Below are 22,869 nucleotides of genomic sequence, written 5' to 3' on the forward strand. Positions count from 1 at the left end.
CCTGTATGTTAATAGTAATAATCAGTAAGCTAGACGGGAATACAAACACCCCAACACTTCTCAAAAGATGCCAATAACCTTTCAATATACGCAGAGGTCCAAGGCATTAGTTGAAGAATGCCAATGAGCTAAAACATATTATTAGAATAAGTGCCTTTCTTGGACAAGAAGAAATTCAGAAATTCAGCTAATGCACTGCTCTATTGTACCTTAACTCGATCCTACTTTTTAAAAAGTTAAAAGACACTTATTGACATAGGCGGCTGCCTTTTCAGGGCTGAAGGAACAAATGTCAGGTTTTCTTGGGTCCTCAATGAAGGAAAAATTTAAATACAGATATTCAAGCAAAGTAAAAGACAGAAAGGTCACGGTTGACCTTGCTCAGGCTTTGAATTCAAGCAGCTGCTCACTGAAATGAACTCCTTCAAGGCCAGAAAAAGGCCCATCCTCACAATGGCACTGAGGCCTTCAAGGAGAGTGCCTTTAAGATGACTAAGAAAAAACAGACCAGCCAAAGTTTAATTCAATTTTATTTTCCACTTTTAGTATTTTTCAAATTATACAACATGCAGTCCGCCAGAGTATCCATACATCTTCATTTCAGAATCTAGAAGATAACCAAAATTTTCCATGGGCCACGGAAGGGTTACTCCAGATCTTTTGTTACATGTACTATATTACAGCATCGTTACTTGGTATAAACTGCCCTTCTCCCCCTCACACCACCAAAACAAGTTAGTCCACAATTTTGTTTTAATGAAAGCTACTGTACAGATACACAGAGCCCAGAGAACATACACCTGCAGTACACACGACATACTTTACAAACTAGACATGTATAATTCTACAGAGTGCCCTATTCCCCTTATATCTGCACACGGTGAAAAGTATTTTAAACTGATGGACAATTTGTAAATGTGTAAGCAGACTTCACGGAGCGGTACTGCCTTCGGCTGTTCCCTGACCCTTATTCAATACTTTCTAAAAAGTCTATAAACTGTTATTGTTCAATGAAGGCATTTTAGACTGGGATGGTTCCTTTAGCTTGCTCACAATATGCGGGTGAGACAATCTATAAGTGAAATCCTCCGGGTCCCCCGCCTCCTGCCCCCTGCCAACAAACAACTTCCCTAATGTGTCATAAAGCCAGAGTCTAAATGTTTTCCACCTTGCTTAAAAAATACACTTCAAAGAGGGGGCTGTTAAGAATTTTTATTTGCTTTCGGTTATTCCTCTAGGAAAGGAGAGGTAATAATCCCCCCATGCGTCTTGCTGATGGCTTAGTCTGGCTTTGGATAGGAATATCACGCCCTCATGGGAAGGTAGGGCTTCCAAAAACTCTCTTGCTACATTCTAGACAGACGTTTTTATTTCTTCACTTATCCCAATATTTCTACAAATTCTAATTTTTTTAATCATATGATACTATTTCCTTTAAAAGTCTTAATCCACACTTATTTTTCTCCCTACTACCTGCCATTCCACATGGCAGACTGTAAAACATTGGAAGAGATGATGCATTTAAACAGAATTCTCCAGTTATTAACCAAAACACACTTGGCGTTAATATATTTTAGTCTCTGACCATACATGTTGATATAGCAAACAGCATTCCTCTAATTTAACAAGCCACCATCCTGCAGGGAGACATTATTTTTAGAAATCATCTGGTTATTCCCTTTTAGCATCAAAGAGTAAACTTTCAAGAAGTAGCATGAAATATAAAATTATTCAGAGAGGAGAAACACACACACACAAGCACACACACACTAGCAAAAAGCAGCATACAACCGAAAGTATAATCATAGGCTCAGCCATTCACAAATGTGGTTTTTACACCTGGAGTACAAATGTAAAGGAACAATAGCCTAAAAAAGTGAAAATTGCATAAATGTGGCTTTTAACAAAAGAGGCCTACAGAATATGTGGTCCTGATATTGCCTTATTAAACAAAGTAATATTAGGGATCCATTTGAATATACTGTATAATCCATTCCCATGATCTGCCTACCTTTTAGTCACAGTGTAGGAAAATTAGTTTAGAGGTCCTATAAAGATTGAAGCTAGGTGAACTGACTGGCTGATCAGCAGCTAGCAGAATTATCTTTAAGAGACATCAAAGCCAACTTTCTCTGTGAATAAAAGTAAACTGAATTTTGTGAGTCCCTTATAGAGATCAAGAAATATGGAACTACAAGTGAATGTTTCTTTTTGAAACATGAAAGGGCCAAACACTTCCTTAGAATTAGAAAAGGGGTGCCCAGGGAAAACTTACTTCGGAAAAAATCTAAAATAATCTGTTAACAAGAGAGCCCGAAGGAAAGAATTCCTAACCTTTGTTCAATTTCCAACTATGGAGTTATTACACAGTTGCAATAACAGACAGCAGTGGTATGACCATTTATTATTTGGCGATCCTCTCAAAGGCCGGTTTTAACTTCTAATATAAGAGGCAAACATCTTAACAGCAAGGTTATAATCTATGGTATATGTTATTACCTGATAAGGTTTGCAAAGCCTGCCCTACAAGGATCCTTCTGTCAGACGGCAAATAGCATTGGAGCAGTTATGTTGGGCGAGCATTAGCAACAATGTAAAAAAAATCAGACAGAATTTTTAAAACGTAAATGAATGCAAAATTGTCATTTTTACTAAATAAATACGTCAGTAGAATCCGTCCTCTTCTCTCTACTTACTAGCTGCCCCCCCCCAAAAAAACCCACACATAAACAAAGTGCAACATTTAACAAATAAATTAAGTCAAAGCAGCTTTGCTTGGTTAGGGAAATTTTATACAAGAAAAGTCTACAAGTCAATTCAGTCTTTAGTGCTTTATCCACAGACACACAAACGCACAGACACACACAAACGCACAGACACACACACTTGAACTATCTTTCACCCACCAGCAATGAGAAAGCGCAACGTCTCTTCTGGCAAAATTTCATTCCAGTGGTGCCAGCAGCAGGGACAGTACCAGCTCACTCATCCTGGGCTGACACAACCATAGGATGGGTGCTTTCACTGAGACTGGTTTGGTTATCACTGACTTAACCCTCAAACTTATCAAAACAAATTTATCAAAACAAGTAGCAGCACACAAGACTAACTTAATTGAATCCTTGTCAGTTTCCCTGAAAACTTTACTACTTGGAATTCAATCATTTTAATATGCACAACTGGAAATAAGAGTTGATTCAGCTTTAGATTCATGTATTTGAATAAAACAATAGCCGAACGTAAAAAATCCGTCCACGCTGATTTCTTCTAATTCTGCCTAAGAGGAAACCTATCTATTTGATGCCAAGGAGAGAACTCAACTAAGTGGTCGGCAAGGATGGGTTAATGTAACAAATTATTCATGGCAACTTATTCATAGGCACAAAGATATGTCAATTGCTTTCCCCCTAGGGCTTCCTTTTTCAACTGCTGGAATGATCCTGGATTTCGTCAGCGATACCCCCACCAGGCTCAAGATGGTTCCGTAGAGAAAGAGGCCATCCCTGATGCAAGCTCCAGTAGGATGAGGGAAGAGGAAGCAAGGAGGGGGGCAGCCGCATTTCCACTCATCCAACTTTGCAGCATTTTCAACACTTCTTCTGAAGGAATGATGTTCTACCTGGGCCGGCTGAGACTAGTCACTGCAGGTTCAATAGCAAGCAGCTCAGAGGTGAATGCTATCACTTTTCGCATTTACACAGATGTGTCTGAGTGAACAATTTCTACATTGCTACTGTCAGATTGTTTTTCTGCCTCGAAGAAATTTGCTTTGCATTTTAACGGGTGCCATACTAAAAGGTGTATTTTACAGATCCAAAGATGCGACCAGGATATTCAAAATGCGTCTTTGGGGTGATTTGTATTGGAAAAGCGTCCAGAATGAAAATTTTGCGCCCTATAGCAGCACTTCTGTGTTCGCTAAAAATATAAAGTAATGTGTTTATTTTACAGGAAACCAGACAGTTGCGGCGGCGAAGCAGAAGCTGCTGCCTCCACGGCACTTGGTTGTTCCCCTCCAGGGAATGGTATTTGCTGGGACGTGGCTGCAGAGAAGGAGTCTCCAAGGACCACCCAGGGACCACCCAATGCCCCGAGCCCGGGGCCACAGCAACAGATCCCAGGAGTAAGTGGATCTTCTGTAATCGCCCCCTTCAGATTTCTCGGGAAGAGAAAAGTCCAAGCACACATCTGTACACAGAAACTCTACACAGCTCAAATATCTGAAACTGGTGTACTGCAGACGGCTGGGGTGAGCAAGTGTAAAAGAAAATGGAAATTGTGTAGGAGGGAAAAAAAGTAAAGGAATTGGTGATTAATGTAGTCCTTGACATGCTACGTGGAGAGTCGTATCTGTTGAAAGAGAACCAAAGAGAGAACACAGGAGTTAGAGAACACAATGGAAATTCACTCCTCAGGAAGAAAAACAAAAAAACTTTTAATTTTAGATATTTAGACCAGAGCTGTCCCCATAGAAATACCATGTGAGCCACACATTTAATTTTCAATGTTCAAGTGGCCACATTAAGCAGTGAAAAGCAACGGGTAAGATTAACTTTAATAATACATTTTATTTAACCCAATATACTCAATATTATCATTTCAACACATAATCAAGTAGTAGGGATTGAGATATTTTCCATTACAATATTGCTACTAAGATAGTTCACAGTCTTTTTTCCCCCAATGTTTGCCAGCTGGTGTGTAGTCTCCAGTTCCCACACATCTCAGTGTGGACTTGGCCACACTTCAAGTGCTCAGTGGTCACATGTGGCTAGTGGCTAGCCTACTGGACAGTACAGCCTCCTATTTGCTGCTTTTGCTCTAAGTATTTAGCCCTGACAACTGTCTCTTCCCAAAGCCATGCCTATTGAAACTATAGATGTTTGGAGAAACATAACACATTTTCTCATTCCTCCAGGGAACCCAAACATCCTTTCTCACTTGCCAGCACTTTAAGATACCCAGGCAGGTCAGACACACCCCCTCAGCCAGGCTCTCTCAAGAAGGAGGCTCCCAGTCCTGAAAGGTGTGTTTCACCTCCCCAGTGTGATGACGTTACTCAGTAGGGCACCCCCCATGATTTCACTCCACGTCCCACCAGATGTTCACCTGATCACCGTCAAGTCTCCAGGATGAAAGGCGACTAGTCCTGACTCAGAGGCCAGCCCTTTATCAGCCTTTGGACCAACTCTAATGAACTCAACTTTCAGGAAGAAACGGAAAGGCTCAACTTCCTCACATCAGCTGGAAGCCCTGGGTCTGTCTGTAATCCTGCCTGTGGGTTATGTGCAGAGCTCATGGTGCTTCTGGGGTGGGGAGTGGGTGACAAGAGAGCTAGGTGGAGGCTCATCCTTGAGAAACACATGGGGACTGCTGGCACAGGAAATGTGACAGACACGAAGAAAAACCCATCTGCTCTTCTGATTTTAAAAAGAACTCCATACAGATATATAACGGAATACTACTCAGCCACAAACAAGAATGAAATTTTGCCATTTGCAACAACATGGATGGACGTGGAGGGCATTATGCTAAGTGAAACAATTCAGGCAGAGAAAGACAGATACTGTATGCTACCACTTATATGTGGAATCTAAAAAGATAAAACAAACTAGTGAATATAACAAAAAAGAAACACACTCATGGATATAGAGAACAAACTAGTGGTTATCAATGGCAGGGGAGGGAAGGGGAGAGGGGCAAGACAGGGGTAGGGGATTAAGAGGTACAAACTACTATGTATAACGTAAATAAGCTACAAGGATATATTGCACAGCACAGGGAATACAGCCAATATTTTATAAGAACAATAAATGGAGTATAATCTAGAAAAATTTTAAATAACTATGTTGTACACCTGAAACTAATGTCATATTGTAAATCAACTACACCTCAATAAAGAAAAGAACTCCAACTCAACAACTCATGCTGTTTTTGCCCCTAGAAGGCTTACATCCAAATTTAGTGCTTGACTGTGGTTCCTGCTACAGTGCTCCCTGAGCCCACCCCCTGGACTCAGGTTCCTGCTACAGTGCTCTCTCCCTCTCTAATTTTTTTTTGGCTTCACTCTCCTGATTTATGTGTTATAATACTGTAAACAATCTCACATATTTTTGTATAAATAAGCAGGGTATAAATTATAATAGAAAAATTTCAGAGTGTGGAAAGGGATTTTAAAAGTAGATAAAAGCAAAGTGGGTGAGGGAAAAAAAAGGAATAAAGAACAAAAATTGAGTAGAAAAAAAAAGAACACATTCCTTTTTAGAATACTACCTCTTCATGGAGCTCAATATCAAAAAAACAAACAACCCAATCCAAAAATGGGCAGAAGACCTAAATAGACATTTCTCCAAAGAAGATATACAGATTACCAACAAACACATGAAAGAATGCTCAACATCATTAATCATTAGAGAAATGCAAATCAAAACTACAATGAAATATCATCTCACACCAGTCAGAATGGCCATCATCCAAAAATGTACAAACAATAAATGCTGGACAGGGTGTGGAGAAAAGGGAACCCTCTTGCACTGCTGGTGGGAATGTAAATTGATACAGCCACTATGGAGAACAGTATGGAGGTTCCTTAAAAAACTACAAATAGAACTACCATACGACCCAGCAATCCCACTACTGGGAATATACCCTGAGAAAACCAGAATTCAAAAAGAGTCATGTACCAAAATGTTCATTGCAGCTCTATTTACAATAGCCAGGACGTGGAAGCAACCTAAGTGTCCATCGATAGATGAATGGATAAAGAAGATGTGACACATGTATACAATGGAATATTAGTCAGCCATAAAAAGAAACAAAATTGAGTTATTTGTAGTGAGGTGGATGGACCTAGAGTTTGTCATACAGAGTGAAGTAAGTCAGAAAGAGAAAAACAAATACCGTATGCTAACACATATATATGGAATCTAAGGAAAAAAAATGGTTATGAAAAACCTAGGGGTAAGATGGGAATAAAGACACAGACCTACTAGAGAATGGACCTGAGGATATGGGGAGGGGGAAGGGTAAGCTGTAACAAAGTGAGAGAGTGGCATGGACATATATACACTACCAAACGTAAAATAGATAGCTAGTGGGAAGCAGCCGCATAGCACAGGGAGATCAGCTCGGTGCTTTGTGACCACCTGGAGGGGTGGGATAGGGAGGGTGGGAGGGCGGGAGACGCAAGAGGGAAGAGATATGGGAACATATGTGTATGTATAACTGATTCACTTTGTTATGAAGCAGAAACTAACACACTATTGTAAAGCAATTATATTCCAATAAAGATGTAAAAAAATAAAAATAAAAAAAGAATACTACCTTTTCCCCAACTCAAAAAATACATATTCAGGGAGCTCATCTGATGACTACCATTTCTTGCTCCAATAGTGCAATCACTTGCAATTACAAAGCTGCTCAATTAAAAATGGTAAAGCAACCTTATATTCCTGTCATTTTTAGAAGTCCCAGAGAGAGAGGGAGAGAGAGAGAGAGAGAGATTTGCCTTTGGGAGGAGCCTCTGTACTGTTTAGACTTTCTGGTGAGATTTTGTGCTTATTATTAGGACCAGAAATGAAAAACCTAAGAAAGCATAGTCCCAGTTGTCATTCAAATCCATTTTGAGCTGAAAACCAAGAGGCTCAGGAATGCTTTCTGCATACTCCCTTTGAAATGCCCATTTCACTGTCCTTCCAGGTTCATTTTTCCAAGCACAGGATCTCAGAATCACTTATGGCTCACCCTGGTCAGATGAGACAGCCGTCCTACACACCTGGAGGCAGGGAGGTGCGAGCCCCTACCTCAAATTGTAGGGTTGTGGCCTGACGTGATGACCGCAGCCAACCCATGCTGACAGCCAAGCGCTGGGCACACAGACTCAACGGGGTAGCCTCAACAGCTCCAGCCAACCACAAAGTGACACGATTTCCACAGAAGGCCTTTCATTGAAATCCCCCCTTCCCCCAACGTGTAAGATTCTGCACGTATTAGCTAATAGTTTGGAAGAAACGGGGCCACAAAGGAGGCCCAATCTGCTTAGTTTAACCACCTCCAGGAGCGCAAGAGAGAACTGAGACTTTGTGAGGGGCTCTGAAAGGAAAACACAGGAAACTCCACCAAGAAAACGTCCCTTATTATCTAGAGGTGCTTCTTTTTCATCCTGAGTTAAAGATCTTTACAGACATGTCTGCCAAAGCAGTCTTTCCAGCAGGCCCAAGAATGGATTTAACTAGGATATTCCCATCCATCCCCCAACCTTCTGGAAGTTCACCTCCTTTGACAAATTCTGGGGAGAAAATGGATATAATGTATAGAGGTAAATGGGTGAGCCCCTAGAAAAAACATTTCTGACTGTTCCAATCAAATAGACTGACCATCCAGAGAGGTTGGTGCATCTCAAGAACATTTAAAACCCAGTTCTGTTGACCTCCTTAGATGGTTTACAGGAGCCGCTCACTCTCCTAAAAGCAGGGTACTGAAACCAAGTGACCCGCTACTGGACTGTCCCTGGGCCTCCGCCCAACTGGAGATGGTAATGCAGAGTGGCAATGTGTGACTGACTGAGAAGGAAAGAAAATCACCTTTCTTTAGAAGGGATGGGGAAGGTTGAAGAAAGAAGCTAATTTTATGTGGGTTTGCAAGAAGTAGTCAGAGGTGTTTTCCCCCCAACCTTGGCTTTTGCAATTGCCTGCAGTGGACTTTACGCTTAATCCAAACAGTACATAGTTTTATCTTTCCTTTGCCTTTCTACAATTCAATCCCCACATTATAAGAATTACCAACTGTACTGGACATATCATTGCTGAACAGAAGTGGATTTATCCTACGGGAGCATTCGTGCAATCTACTGTAGAGAGACAATTTTACTTGCTCTGAATTCATAACTCTGAGAACCATGCCATTAAGGTGAATTAGGTCCAGTAGCTGACTGCGCTGGAAATGAAGTAAGGGTCCCTCTGTGATCCCTCCCGTTGAATTCACAATGCCAGTTTCTAAGTCCCATCCCAGGTCCCACCAGTGCCCGTCTGCAGTCATTTCTTTCCTCTCTTCCTGAGGTCCTGCTTCGTCTACTCCTTTTAGGCCTGTCCCCATGAAACCACCATAACACTGGAGAATATTTGTCAGGGCCAGATTTTTGCCAGGCATTCTTCTATGACTTTTCATTCTCCTTTCACATTGTCTTGTTCAATTCCCAGCACAAACCTGTGATGAAGGTACTATGATCATAACTTCTCCATGCCACAGTTTTCTTAGCTGTTAAATGGCCAAGAACCTTTTCTGGAGGGAAGAGGTTGGGTTTGCTCCATATACTTGAACTAAAACAACCCACTGCAGCAGATAGAAGGCAGCAGCAGATATGAGAATCCAGTTGTCGTTTATCAAGCTAAATAGTAAAGAGATTTGTGAAACCATAAGAGTGCCATTCTAAGTTTTTTGTTTTGTAAAATAATTATGTTTCAATAAAAATGGCATTTTAAAAAAATTAATTAGTTAATTTAGTTTTGGCTGCGTTGGGTCTTCATTGCTGCGCGTGGGCCTTTAGTTGCGGCGAGCGGGGGCAACTCTTCATTGCGGTGCACGGGCTTCTCGTTGCGGTGGCTTCTCTTGTTGCAGAGCATGGGCTCTAGGCATGCGGGCTTCAGTAGTTGTGGCACGCAGGCTCAGTAGTTGTGGCTCGCGGTCTCTAGAGCGCAGGCTCAGTAGTTGTGGCGCATGGGCTTAGTTGCTCTGCAGCATGTGGGATCTTCCCGGGCCAGGGCTCGAACCCTTGTCCCCTGCGTTGGCAGGCGGATTCTTAACAACTGCACCGCCAGGGAAGTCCAAAAATGGCACTTGTTAATAGAATTACTATTTTAAATGTTTCAATTTCTAACATAATACCTATCATAGATACAACCCAGAAATAGAAAAGCTCTTTGATGTTGATACTTTTTAAGAATGTCAAAGGTCCCAAGGTCAGGAACCCTGAGAACTGCTGCAGAGCAGATCAGAGCTCTTAGACCAGGATCCACCACTAGCAAGTTGTTAAGATCTTGACAGTTCACTCTGCCTCTGTGTAGCATGTTGAGTGAAGCTGGACTCCATCATGACCACACCAGCGATCACTGAGAGCTTGCTCTGTGCCAGGCACTCATCTAAGCCCTAAGATACTCATGTATCTAATCCTCACAGCCACCCTATGAGTAGGGGCTATCTGGCCACGTTTTACAGAGGAGGACACTGAGGCCCAGAGAAATGAGGTAATTATCCCAGGACATGTCCAAGCTGGGATTCAACCCCAGGAAGTCCAGCTCCAGATCCTGAGCCCACAACCATCCAGCAAAGGGTCCCTCTCTGCATGCACATACTTGCTACTCATTTAATTGCTAGGATTTTCCAACAGCAGTAGCAAGTTGAACAGCCCAGTGGCTTTGATGCAGACCACATGTGTGGCTTCATGACCTACTGTAAATGAAGCTTTTCGGCTTCAAAGGGCTAAATGCAGCTCTCCCACCCTCCACGCGTGGAGTGAACCCATTTCTGCTCTGGCCAGAAGTCAACCTGTGCGTCTTATGCCGCTATATTTTTTATTTGTGATTAGGGTATCAAGAACAGGAGAAAGGTCAAGATGAACCCCCAAAATGGTGCAAGATAGGCTGGATGCAGGAATTCAGGACAGAGAGAAAGGTAATAAGAAGGAAAGACACAAGAGGGAGGGGATATGCAGATATATGTATACATATTGCTGATTCACTTTGTTATACAGCAGAAACTAACACACCATTGTAAAGCAACTATACTACAATAAAGATGTTAAAAAAGAAAAGGAAAAAAGAAGGAAAGACAGAGTGTGTCAGAAAAGCAAATAGAGTATAAATGAGCAGACGCCATTTTGAGAAGCTCAGCCTGAACCTAAGGATATACCAAGGACCAGCCAGAAACAGCCTTGTTGTTCCAATAGGCAAAAGCTTAGAGAGAAAACTCCATTCTGCCTGGGGTGGGTGAGGAAAGCAGTTAAGGGAGAAGGGTGAGGTGGGGCTGCAGAGAAGGTGCAACTTTCTCAATTCAAAGAAAGAAGAACCAGCAGCCCAAGTGGACTTTACGTTTAGGGCTTCCACTGAGAGTGGTGAATATGAGGAAATGGCATGGGGCATTTAAAGTGAAGGAGATCTGGGGTTTACGTGCGAGGCTAGAAAATACTGGGTTTCCTGTCTTTAATGCACACTTGGAATTCCCCTGTTTGGATGTAGCTTACTGTGAGAAGACTGCTTGCAAAAGCAAGTCATTTGTGCGTTCTCAGTGTCTGGGCCAAGTATGACAGGCTGAAAAGATCCTGACAGCAGCAGGCACACAGGCAACATGGGGTCCAGGAATTCAGACCCTCAGTCACAGATGACCGTCATGGCAGCAAAAGGAAAGGGTGGTGAAAGCCCATAAATCTTTGTTATGCATGTGCCTCCATCCCACCATTTAAGGAGTTAAAGATATTATTTTTATTAATATATGGGAAAAGAATCTGAAAAAGAATGGATACAGGTATATGTATAACTGAATCACTTTGCTGTGCACCTAACACAACCATTGTAAATCAACTCTACTCCAATATAAAATAAAAATTAAATTAAAAAAAACGAAAACACTTAGACATAAACTTAAAAAAAGAAGAAAACAATTAGCAAATATAGTCACAATAAGCTCCTGAGGTAGTAAAACCAGAAAGAGACAGAGCCATCCTACAATGATTGTTAGTGACCCACCGAATGTCACATAAATCATGACACAGCGGTCATGACAGACTCCTGGGCTCCTTTGATGGCTTCCTGTAGTTACGTTCACCTGGGTGACCCTGCTATGAACTGCAGAAGTGCTTCTCCAGAGCTCTTTTCTTTATGCCTCAAAACATGAAATCACAGTGTTAAAAAAAAATGCTTCTTCAAATGTACTGTAAGAGGCCAGTGAGTCTCTTCCAGCTCCGCCACTGTGATTTCGCCTAATATTTTATTAAAGTGTATCAAAACTTTATTAAATAGAATATGATTTCTAGACTTGATATATATGGATTCTAATAAAACTACAGTCCTCAAAATATCAGTCTTCATCTATATCAACAAAGCGAAAGGCATTCTCAGTCTTTGGTTCATTTCACAGTATTTTCAATTTTATGCCTTTCTTGCCATGAAAATCTGAAGCGTTAACATGTGCGTATTCTAGGATTTTTTTTTTTTTTTTTTTTTTTTTTTTTTTTTACGCGGGCCTCTCACTGCTGTGGCCTCTCCCGTGGCGGAGCACAGGCTCCGGATGTGCAGGCTCAGCGGCCATGGCTCACGGGCCCAGCCGCCCCGCGGCATGTGGGATCCTCCCGGACCGGGGCACGAACCCGCGTCCCCTGCATCGGCAGGCGGACTCTCAACCACTGCGGCACCAGGGAAGCCCAACATGTGCGTATTCTAGGTTATCTAGCTGACCACCTGTAACCAACTTCAGCACCACGCCTGCTTTATGCCAACACCGAGTTGGTGCTTCTCCTCACAATTCTCATCATCTTCGGGCTGAAGCTGGGCAATGGGAAACTGATGCGTTCCAGCCACAAGAAGACAAAATGACCTGAAGGCATGCTGTGACTCTGCAGTGGTTTTTAACAGAGAAAGAGGGTGAAAGAACTGTCATGTCTTGACACATGAGCCAAACTTGACCAGAAGCAATGCATACCAGAGTCACACTGCACACAGCTCTTTATTTTCAGCAAAAGATTGTCATTCGTTAAATTAGTAAAGCTTAGTAAAGGTTGGTGATTTGGATTTTTGACTTTTTAAATCTATTTTCTAAATTTGTTTCAACTTGATAGTTGTGGAAGATCCGTTAAGTTTAGGGAGTGTACGCTGTTTTTAATGTGCAAATACTTGAGTATTATAATAAAATAATTGAAATATTTTATAATTGTTTTATCATTTAAACTCCAGGAATCTGTGAGAATTTTATTTCCCTAAAAGTACTCTATTTACTACTCAAGTTTGAGAAATAACAGTCTACAGATAGGAAAACGAAGAGAACACAAATTCTGCCCCAAAGCCGGTCAGAAAACAGGTTTCAGCAATGCCCCACTGGCGCCATCTGGTGGGCAATTCGAACCAGTGCCCACTGGCACCGCCGTACTCCAGGGCCCTCAGAACTAGGGAGCTGAACACGTATTTAAATGCTGTCTACCTTCAATGTGGGGCCTCAAGTAAGCACTCAGCACTGCCTGAGAGGCCTATTTCACGCCTTCTCTCTTCAGCCTGCAACACGGTCTCCCCCCACCCTCTCAGCTGGTAACCTGGCTTCTGACTTGCATGAGAAAACAAGCGCTAAGATGGGATCCATCTTACTGGATGGATCTACCAGCACCCCCATCTACCAGCCACCAGCATCCGTACTTTCTGCTCTGCCTTCCTGTCACCTTGGGTGCAGTGCTGCCTGCTTATGTTCTGGATCACAGCACCTCTCAGAAAGCCAATACTCTCTACTGTAATTCTCCTGTCTCCTAAGTTATCAATTTCCCTTCCCAGCTGGATCATTACCATCAGCGTACAAATAAGCTGTAATGGCTCCTACCTTAAAAAAGAAATGCAAATCCCATCTTAACCCCACATCCCTCCATTCCTCTGCTCCTTCAAACAAAACTTCAAGCTGCAAGCAGTGGCTGGCTCTATTTCCCCGCCCCCATGCTCTGGCCCATGCTTCCCCCTCGTGCCAAAGCTGACATCGCTGCCCTCAGTCTCTGTGGTTAGCCTCCTGGAGCTCTGAGCAGCCTTTGGCACAGCTGAGGACCTCCCTTTAGGAAGCAGGGCTCCACTTCACCTCCTCAAACATCACATTCTTGCCCCCTAAGACCCCTTTACTGGTGCTACCTCCTTTTTCTGACCTTTCCATTGGCCAGTCCCCAGGCCTGGCCTAACTCTCCCCACCCTCTGCCTCTATCCACCTTTCTCCAGGTCAACTCCTCCAACCCATGGCCTTAAACACAATCTACGGGCTACAATTCTCTATGATCTCAGCCCTCATCTTTCTCCCGAGCTTATGGGTCCCACTGCCTACTCAACATACCCGCTTGGATGGTGAGCTAGGTTGGATTGTCTAAGAGGCATCTCATAATCAACCAAACTCACCGTTTTTCCATAAAATCTGTTCATTGCCCAATTTTCCCAGTCATGGCTAAAAGGTACCAGTATTGACCTGGCTGCTAGGGCCCCAGCCTAGGAATCACCTTTGATTCCCACCCACCCCTCCTTCTCTCCCCTCCACCCTCAGCTCTCCAACACAGGTTGACTCTGACCAGTTGCTGCTGCCACCCTGGCTCAATGCTACTCCCGCAAAAGTGGACACCCGCAATAGCCCCCAAGGGAGCTTACGCTCTTACGCTCACCCCACCCCCCTCCTTCCTCCAGAGTCCATCCCAGGCAGACCTCTCCTAATCATGAACTGAGTCCCAGCACTCCCATGCCCAAAGCCCCCACTGGCCCTACACGCCTAGCTTACACTCTAAACTGCTCACCTCGGCCTCAAAGCCCTCATTTATCTGGTCCCATCTCCCTCCCCAACATTCCTAGTTTTAATGGTCTCCCCTGTTCTCCAGCCTTATCAGCCTTCCTGTGGTTCCTCAAATATGCCACAGTCTGGACCCACCTTCCAGCGAGTGTCTGTGCCCATGTCATTGCGGGGCTGGCATTTCTCATCATTTAGTTCTCAGCTCAAATGTCACCCCCTCTTCTAAATAAGTGTCCCTCATCTCTATTTCATTAACCTGTTCTTATTTTCTTCAGAACACTTAACACTATTTGCAGTTACCGTCTTTATTTGCTGTCTATCTCCCTCCGACAAGCGTGTCAGTACACAAGAACAGAGCCTTCTTTGTCTCTTTACTGTTAAACCAAGTACACAGCAAGTACAAAATGCCTGATCCCATTTGGCGGATGAAGAAACTGAGGCTAAAAATAATCAAGCAATTTGCCCAATGTCACACAGGAATAGAGCCAAGGCCACATCTGGCCAACCCCATATCCCGTGTCGTCAGCTTACTGCACTGTACTGCCCCATGTCCAGCTTTGGGGGTTGAAAAAGATGGGCCCCTCCTCCTGATGCAGCCCACGCCCCCAGATTTGAATAAGATGAGATAAAAGCTGGCATTGTCCTGGGTTCTTTTGATTTCTGTATGTTGGCATCTTCGGTTGCTCTGAAACTCTGGGCATAAACCGAAAGACTCATTGTGACTATATTCCTTGAATCCTAAATGAAGCAGAAAGAAATCCCAAAGGTACCCAGATGCTGCCCAAGTATGAATGTGCCGCTCTGGCTCCAAAAGGAGGGCTGGGAAGAGTCAGCAGTTGAGATCATTTCTACAGGACAGACACACTTCAGAACGAGAATCCAAAGAGCAGGAAAGATCATCTCAAAAAGCTTTTGGTCTCATCTAAGCAATTAATTCCATATTTCCAATTTTTTTAATAAGCTTATTTTTTAATAAGCATTTCCTCACTTCCAATTATAATTCCCTACTCCATTGGTTATCATGCTTTTTTTAACCTCCACTGACCAATGCCCAGTTATTTTCATAAAAATAGTCAATGTTGCTGTTCATAACTTTTGGATAAATAAATGATAGTATCTTTAAAACCCCTTATATCTGGTCATAGCACCAAATAGGATACTCAGACATGGGCCTTCCCTGCTGTGGTTATGATCAATTGCTACAGACTAAAAACTATTTTGTAACAACTACGAGAATTAGAAGAGAATATAAACCAACATTCATGGACCACCTACTGTGTGCCAAGCTTGCAGTGCTAGCCTCTCCTACAGCTGGTATTTTCTTGAGCACTTGTTATGTGCCAAGCAGCTCAGAAGTATGACCTCATTTAGTCCTCAAATCAATGCCCGTGGCCCAGGGAAAGGATTCTCCCTATTTCACAGACAAGGAAACTGACCGTGAGGGTAAGTAACTCGAAGGCAGTGGAAGACCTGACACCTGACCTGGGTCGCTCGTCCAAAGTCAGGCCCTTCGACCCTACCACCATCCCGACACGTGGATGGGGCCTGTTTGTTTGGTGACACTGTGAGGAAAACATGCAGTTACAGGAGTCATTTGAATAGATAAGGTGGGCGGTGGAGGTTCCAATTTCAGATAAAATCATCAAAACCACTCATAACACTTTGAGTTAGAGAAAGAAACGAATGGCCATGACAGGTGAGGGTGGTTCTACACGCTGAAGGTCTTCAAAGTCTCACCAGACCTATTGATTTTCGGTCTTCAGAGTGAGAAGGGGATATATGGGTGAGGCCTGGCCAACATCTGGTTGTACGCACCCTCCATAGAACGTGGGTCTGATAGGCATTTATGGGCATGCACGAGGAGAGGGACTGTCCACTGCACAGTCTCTGACCCCGGCATCCCTGGGCCGGTATAGTCATTAAAAGCTTGCTGGGAGCCAAGCGCACACACTAACCCGGTGCTTCCATCAAATGGGGTGATGTAGATATTACGTCTAGCGCAGTGCCGCTGCAGATCAGGTGCTCAACAAGTAGAGTGCTGGTTGCCCACCCAACCTCCATCTCCTTGTCCTAGGCAACACAACACTACTCTTGTTTGGGGCGGCGATGTGCCCAGCTAAAGACTACCTTCTCCAGCCTCCCTTGAAGCTAGATGTGGCTGCGTGTTTCAACTCTGGCCAGAGGGATGCACGCATCAGAGTTGGATGGGACTTCTGGGGAGGCTACTTAAAGGAAGCTCATTCAACTGTAAGAGCTGCTTTTGCCTCTCCCCAGCCTCCTCTCTGCTTGCTGAACACACAACGCACAGGCACGATAGCTAGAACTGCAGAAGTCATTTAGGCGAGCTTGAGGAAGTCATTTAGGAGACCAGCAAGGAAGGTACTTCCTGAGGACAGTGAGTCCAAATTTAAGAGGCTATAGCTTTCTGTTGTCACTGTAGAGTTTTTCTACCAGCCACTGACAGACCACCCTCAAATGTCCTTTACGTGACAAAGAAATAAACGTCCATCCTGTATCAGCCGCTTTAGGATATTTTAGGCTAGCAGGTCTCAAACTTAGGTGGCTAGCAAAATCACCTGGGGTACTTGGTAAAAATACAAAGGCTCTGGGCCTGTGCTACTTCAAGGAGCCTGGGTGTCTGGGTGTGCTAGATGATGCTGACACCCGCCAAAGTTCGAGAACCACTGCTTTAGGCTTTCTGTTCTAAGCGGCCCAAGTTGTTCTTAGAGTTCCCTTCAAGTGTCATCCCCGACACTGATAACGTGCAGTCAGAAGCAATTTTATAACATCCAGCTTTACTTTATTTCTGATTGAAAGCAGAGATTGCATCTGAATAGGGTGGCCCACAGCCAAGATAATTCTGCATCCACCCTCCCAGGATACTGCAGAAGGTGGTGGGCACGCTGCCCGCCCGTGGCCTGCCTCGACCTGTCCCGCTCCTTGACATGCTGCCTGGGGCAGGGCAGGTGAAAGTCATCTGGGTGCAGCCGCCAAGCTTCCTCCGTGGAAGTTTTAGTCTGAGCCTTAGCAATATTGTCGTACCCCCTGAGTGGAGTCTCCAGCCCCTCATATTCACTTTCCTTACCTTGATGCAAAAAGGACTGGGTGAGGAACCACCGCTCTCCTGAGTTGCCCCTGATTGCTGCGGCTTTGCTGTCAAGCTCACAAGCTTTCCTAGTGCGGACGAAGACTCCAAGGTCAACGTTAGGATCCACCTCCTCCCATCTACAGGTTACTGGCCCAAAGTCAGAGTTTCTCTAAACAGAGTTTTCTGGCCACCTAGCTGTCTGCCCTGCCCAACCAGTAAACTCTTTATCTCAAGTACAAGAGGACAGGCTTGTGCTCTCTCCTTCTCTTTTCTAAAAGGACATCACTTTTTCCCTTGTGCTGGTATAGCAATGTCAGGCATGTGGAGTGTGGGAAGAGAAGTTTTCAGACCGCCATCTCAAAGCAAAGAGTGGTCTGGACCCACCTAGACATAAATCTGCACAATTCTTAAAGACTCCATTTGCTGCGTTCAGATAGTAATTATAAAAATGTGACTTTCTAGGGCTTCCCTGGTGGTGCAGCGGTTGAGAGTCTGCCTGCTGATGCAGGGGACACGGGTTCGTGCCCCGGAGCGGCTGGGCCCGTGAGCCATGGCCGCTGAGCCTGCGCGTCCGGAGCCTGTGCTCCGCAACGGGAGAGGCCACAGCAGTGAGAGGCCCGCGTACCGCAAAAAAAAAAAAAAAGTGACTTTCTATTATCTGGCTCTTTCTTTATATTCAGTTCCTGAGACTTAAAGCAGGCACCCACACCTGCCTGCTCTGGGTAAAAGCAGTTGACAAACAGGTAATGCCCTTCTGGATGCCAGCTACAGAGGGGAGTCCCGCAGACAAAAGAAAGCTCGGATGAATCATTCACCGCACCCTGCCCGTCCCTGGAGGGTCCCTGGCACCAGGTGACCTTAGCTGGAAGACCCTGAGGTCCTACACTGAGTTGAAGGTAGACCCAGGCCCCTGATAACCTGAAGCCCCAGGGCCTGTGCTGGGGTAGAGCTGCACCCTTTCCTCTCCACTGCAGGTCCACACACACATGGCTGAGAGCCAGGCAGAAGCAGGGAGAACCCCAGGGCTGCCCCGGACGGAAGCCACCCCTGACACTAAGGACTCACTTCGTGTTTATTTCTGGTAGTGAGTGGAGTTTGAAGAGCTGCCTCCTCCCCCTCGGATGGTGTGGACGGCCGTTGGAGACGATGCTGGGTAGTGTCCAGGGCGGATGGGCTTGGCTGTATCCAACCGACAGAAAAGAGAGAGAAGACATTCAGAAAGGACTTAAACAGCCGTGCCGAGATACCTCCAGGTCACGTGCGAAAACCAAGAGGCACACGTTTTATCGACATTACAATTCTTATCAATCACCAGACCTTTCTGAAAGTGGGATGTTTGCTCTCCAATTAGTACAGTTAGTTAATTCAAGGCACCCAGTGTTTAGGGGACAGAGAGACCTTGTGTATCAGTTATTTCAATTCTTATCAAGGAAAATTAGAAACAGAGGACTTTCAGTTGTATCTGAGACAGATCCGTGGGTCCCAATGGGTTCCGACAGTATCTCCCTGAAACTGGATGCAGAATTCTGTCTGTGATGCATTTTAGGGGGAGAGGGTTCACAGTTTTCAGTAAGATAGTCCAAGGGTATAAGACCCAATAAATGCAATGAACCACTAATGTAAGTTATGATCTTAAAACTAGAAACGTGAAGTTGCTGGTTTACGTAACATCTGCACAGCAATATCTGATGAGAAATAATATTACATGTTATTGGAGATGTTTCAGTTTAAAAAATAAAAAGAAAAGAAAAGAAAAGAAAGAAAGAAGCGCTCTAGAGAACATCCTTAAATCCCTTCTACTCTCACAGCATTATCCCAAGAACTATGACTCAACAGGCACACTCTCATTCTTTGCATGGGTCCGAATCCAGGTCTTGAAGGGGCTGGATGTCCAGGCCCCCTGCACTCACTGATGTCAGGCCTGGCTCTCTCCAGAGTATTTCCAAGGCTGCGCTTGCAAGCAGCTCTCCCTGAGGCTTCTGGCTACACGTAGCTCCTTCATGGTTCTGCCGGGCGCAGAACAGAAGGGGCCTTCGGGCTTTCCTGAGCAAGCCATATATCCCGGTATTCCGGAGAAAGTATACCTCTGTCTGTTTACAGCCAAACACCTCTGCCTGCAGCCAGGGCTGGCCGCCTTCTCTGCTCAGCTCAATAGCTTTGACGATCACAAGGTCCCCCAGAATCTCTCAGTGTAAGGAAGCGCACGCCTGGCCACCCCATCCTCCCAGCATGGACGCTGGGTGCCGGGAGGAGCCGGGCCGCCCCGCCCAGAGCTTCCAGCCAGAGGAGCCCTCGCCTTCTGTCAAGGGCCCGGGTGCGGGCACACGTACCGATCTGGGCCGAGTGGGCCCTCCTGGCCATGTTCTTGGCTCGCACAGCCTCCTTGATGCGGTCCACCTCCTGCTGGTAGCGCTTGCGGTCCCGCATGGCGTTCTCCTTGGCCTCCTTCAGTGCGCTCTCCAGTGCCTTGACGCGCTCGGCCGTGGCACGCAGGCGCTTCTCCAGCTTGGGCAGCTCACAGCGCAGGTCTGCGTTGTCCCGGACCAGCTGCGGCGGGAGGGGGAGGTGGGGAGTTACGGGGCGGGGGGGCTGGGCAGACGCACTGCGGGGGCTGAGAAGGTGACAGGAGAGCAGCTAGAACCACCACCCGCGCACCCCACCAGGGCCGTCTTGGAGAGTCCGTAAGACCATAAACGGTGGGACCAACGGGAATAAAAATCCCATACCCTGAGGCTCCAATTTGCCAAACACAGGATTCACGGGTACGAGAAAGCGGGAAGGGGTGTGCGATAGAATCAAAAGCCATTTCCAGCTGTAGGAAACTTTCAGGCGTGGGTGGGATTTACTGCCTCTTTTGTTTGAGGGGTGAGGGGGGGACTTGCCAGAGAAAATTGACTACTTGTACATTCACACGTGAAAGATAAGAAATGTGAAGCCAGTTCAGACACGCTCAGTGAAAGGCATTCATGTTCTACAGCTCTCTGAAGGCCTCCTTCCAAGCCAGGACACATTGTCTACACCAGCACCGGGTTTGGACCCCACTTTGCAACATATCCAGAGGCTAACGGGTAACTCAGGGATACTGCTCATTCTTTCATTACCTAAGACGCTCAGTTAAGAAGGAGCAAGCTCGCCCTGGGTTAAGAATGGGCTCAAGAGCCATATCTGTTACTGCCTGGCCATCTGACCAGGTGTGAGTCACTCAACCACGCTAAGTCTACAGGCTACATAAATAGGATCACTGTGGGAATCCAAATGGATCAGGAAAAGTTTTGAGGATCTTAAGTGCTAAACAAAGGTTGAACTACTGCTGGGTCTACACCTGTTTTCTTTACTCCTGTGTCCCCCCGCACCCAGCACCAGCTCCAGTGCCCAGCAGAGAGTAGGTTTTTAATAAATATTCATTGAATTCATGAATAAAATAATTAATGAATTTCAGAGCTCTATTTCAAGTTCCCTGGTAGTTTCTGCTTTTCTATTTCTCATCAACAATTTGCTTGAATGACTTCAACCATGTTGAATCTGGCATCCTCCCTTTGGGGAAAAATGCCATCATCAGTAATGTTGAAGAGGATGTAACAAGTCAAAGAGAAATGACATCCCCTGGGCCACGGGGTCCAAAATGTTGGACCATTTTGATCAGATCCCAAATCTTGAGGATTTAGGGAAAACCGTCATGAACCTTCCAGCATTTAAACAGAAAGACAAATAACCTGCCTAAGTCACCGGTAGGTTTGGACACTGTCACTCTGTCACTCTAGACAAACTCCAGGGTGTTGCAGGAACCTGAGAGGATGCCCAAGAAATAGGGCGACAGTGCAGAGAGGGAGCTGGTTCCGGCCCCAGTGCTCCCACGTGTGGGATGAAGCCAGTGGCTTCCTCGCCCAGTCTGTTTCCTCATCTATAAAAAGACGGAGCCTGACCCAGCTCGGTGGCATCCACTTTGCATTCTGTGGAGACTTTGGGTCCACAGAGGGTCCTGAAAAGCATCACGGGAGACACTGAGGCCAGCTGGGGTTGGAGGCTGGGATGGGAGGCAGGATGAAAAGACACGACTGAACACCCTGCTCCCCAAGCCCCAGAGAGCTCACATTCAATTCCTTATATTTGGCTTCCATCAGGAAAGTATTTTAGGACTTCCCTGGTGGTCCAGTGGTTAAGACCCTGCGTTTCCACTGCAGGGGGTGCGGGTTCAATCCTTGGTTGGGGAACTAAGATCCTGAGTGCCAGGCGGCACGACCAAAAAATAAAATTAAAAAAAAAAAAAAAAAGTATTTTCTATACAAGGGAAGTCACTGAAGACTAAAAGAGTGCCAGGTCCCTTCCAGCACTGATGTTCCCTAGTGATGTACTGTCCTTTTACCTTCTGTATCAGAGTCATCTCCCTCACTAGGGCCGAATCCAGCAGGGCTTCTCTCCAGGAGAGAAAGAGAAGCAGGAGGAAGATGACGCAACCCTCCTACCTGTTTGTGGACCTTAGTGAGCTGCTCCAGGTTATTCTCCAGGAAGGAAATTTTCTGCTTCTGGGCAGCACTGCCTCCTCCCTCGTCGCTGTCCAGCTCTACACTCTGCATCAACACCAAGGGGTCAGCGGGACAGGCCTCCACACTGCCCACCCCCAGTCCCAACATCATGTGGATGAGCCATTCGAAAGAAAACCCCCAATCTTACTAAAGGTTATTCTGAAAGTGAAAATGAAGAGTGGTTCTAAAAGTTTAGACTCGACCTTCTTCCCAATTAATTTCCTTGATCGGTATCAAAAGTGTTCTTTCTTTGGACTGCTGACAAAAAAACTTCAAATCTTTTTTTGAGGGATTCAGCTCTCTTTGTGAAATATACCTCTCCCTTGCATGCAGGTAGAGGCTTTTCTTTTCAAAAGGAAGTGTTCCAAAACTCATTAAGAAGAACTAGTGTGAAAACATAAGCCCAACAGGACAGGAATAAAGACACAGATGTAGAGAATGGACTTGAGGACACAGGGAGGGAGAAGGGGAAGCTGGGATGAAGTGAAAGAGTGGCATGGACATATATACACTACCAAATGTAAAATAGATAGCTAGTGGGAAGCAGCCGCATAGCAGAGGGAGATCAGCTCCGTGCTTTGTGACCACCTAGAGGGGCGGGATAGAGAGGGTGGGAGGGAGGGAGACGCAAGAGGGAGGGGATATGGGGATATATGTATATGTATAGCTGATTCACTTTGTTATACAGCAGAAACTAACACAACAATGTAAAGCAATTATACTCCAATACAGATGTTAAAAAAAGAAACAACA

General features: G+C 45.1%; 1 protein-coding gene across 1 annotated transcript in view; it reads right to left on the bottom strand.

Moving 5' to 3' along the window:
• Positions 1-513: 513 nt before the first annotated feature.
• KIF5C (kinesin family member 5C) overlaps positions 514-22,869 on the bottom strand; it is a 166,879-nt gene continuing 144,523 nt past the window's right edge. The window contains exons 23-26 of the mRNA XM_022569689.3: positions 22,057-22,161; positions 19,924-20,140; positions 18,659-18,772; positions 514-4,350 (exon numbers count right to left, since the gene is read on the bottom strand). Coding sequence (XP_022425397.2) covers positions 18,666-18,772; positions 19,924-20,140; positions 22,057-22,161 — 429 coding nt within the window. The 3' untranslated portion in view covers positions 514-4,350; positions 18,659-18,665. The remainder of the gene's footprint in view (positions 4,351-18,658; positions 18,773-19,923; positions 20,141-22,056; positions 22,162-22,869) is intronic.

This window comes from Delphinapterus leucas, chromosome 8 (genome assembly GCF_059928025.1).
Source record: "Delphinapterus leucas isolate spDelLeu-1000000601 "Yukka" chromosome 8, BTC_Dleu_Yukka2, whole genome shotgun sequence".
NCBI lineage: Eukaryota > Metazoa > Chordata > Mammalia > Artiodactyla > Monodontidae > Delphinapterus > Delphinapterus leucas.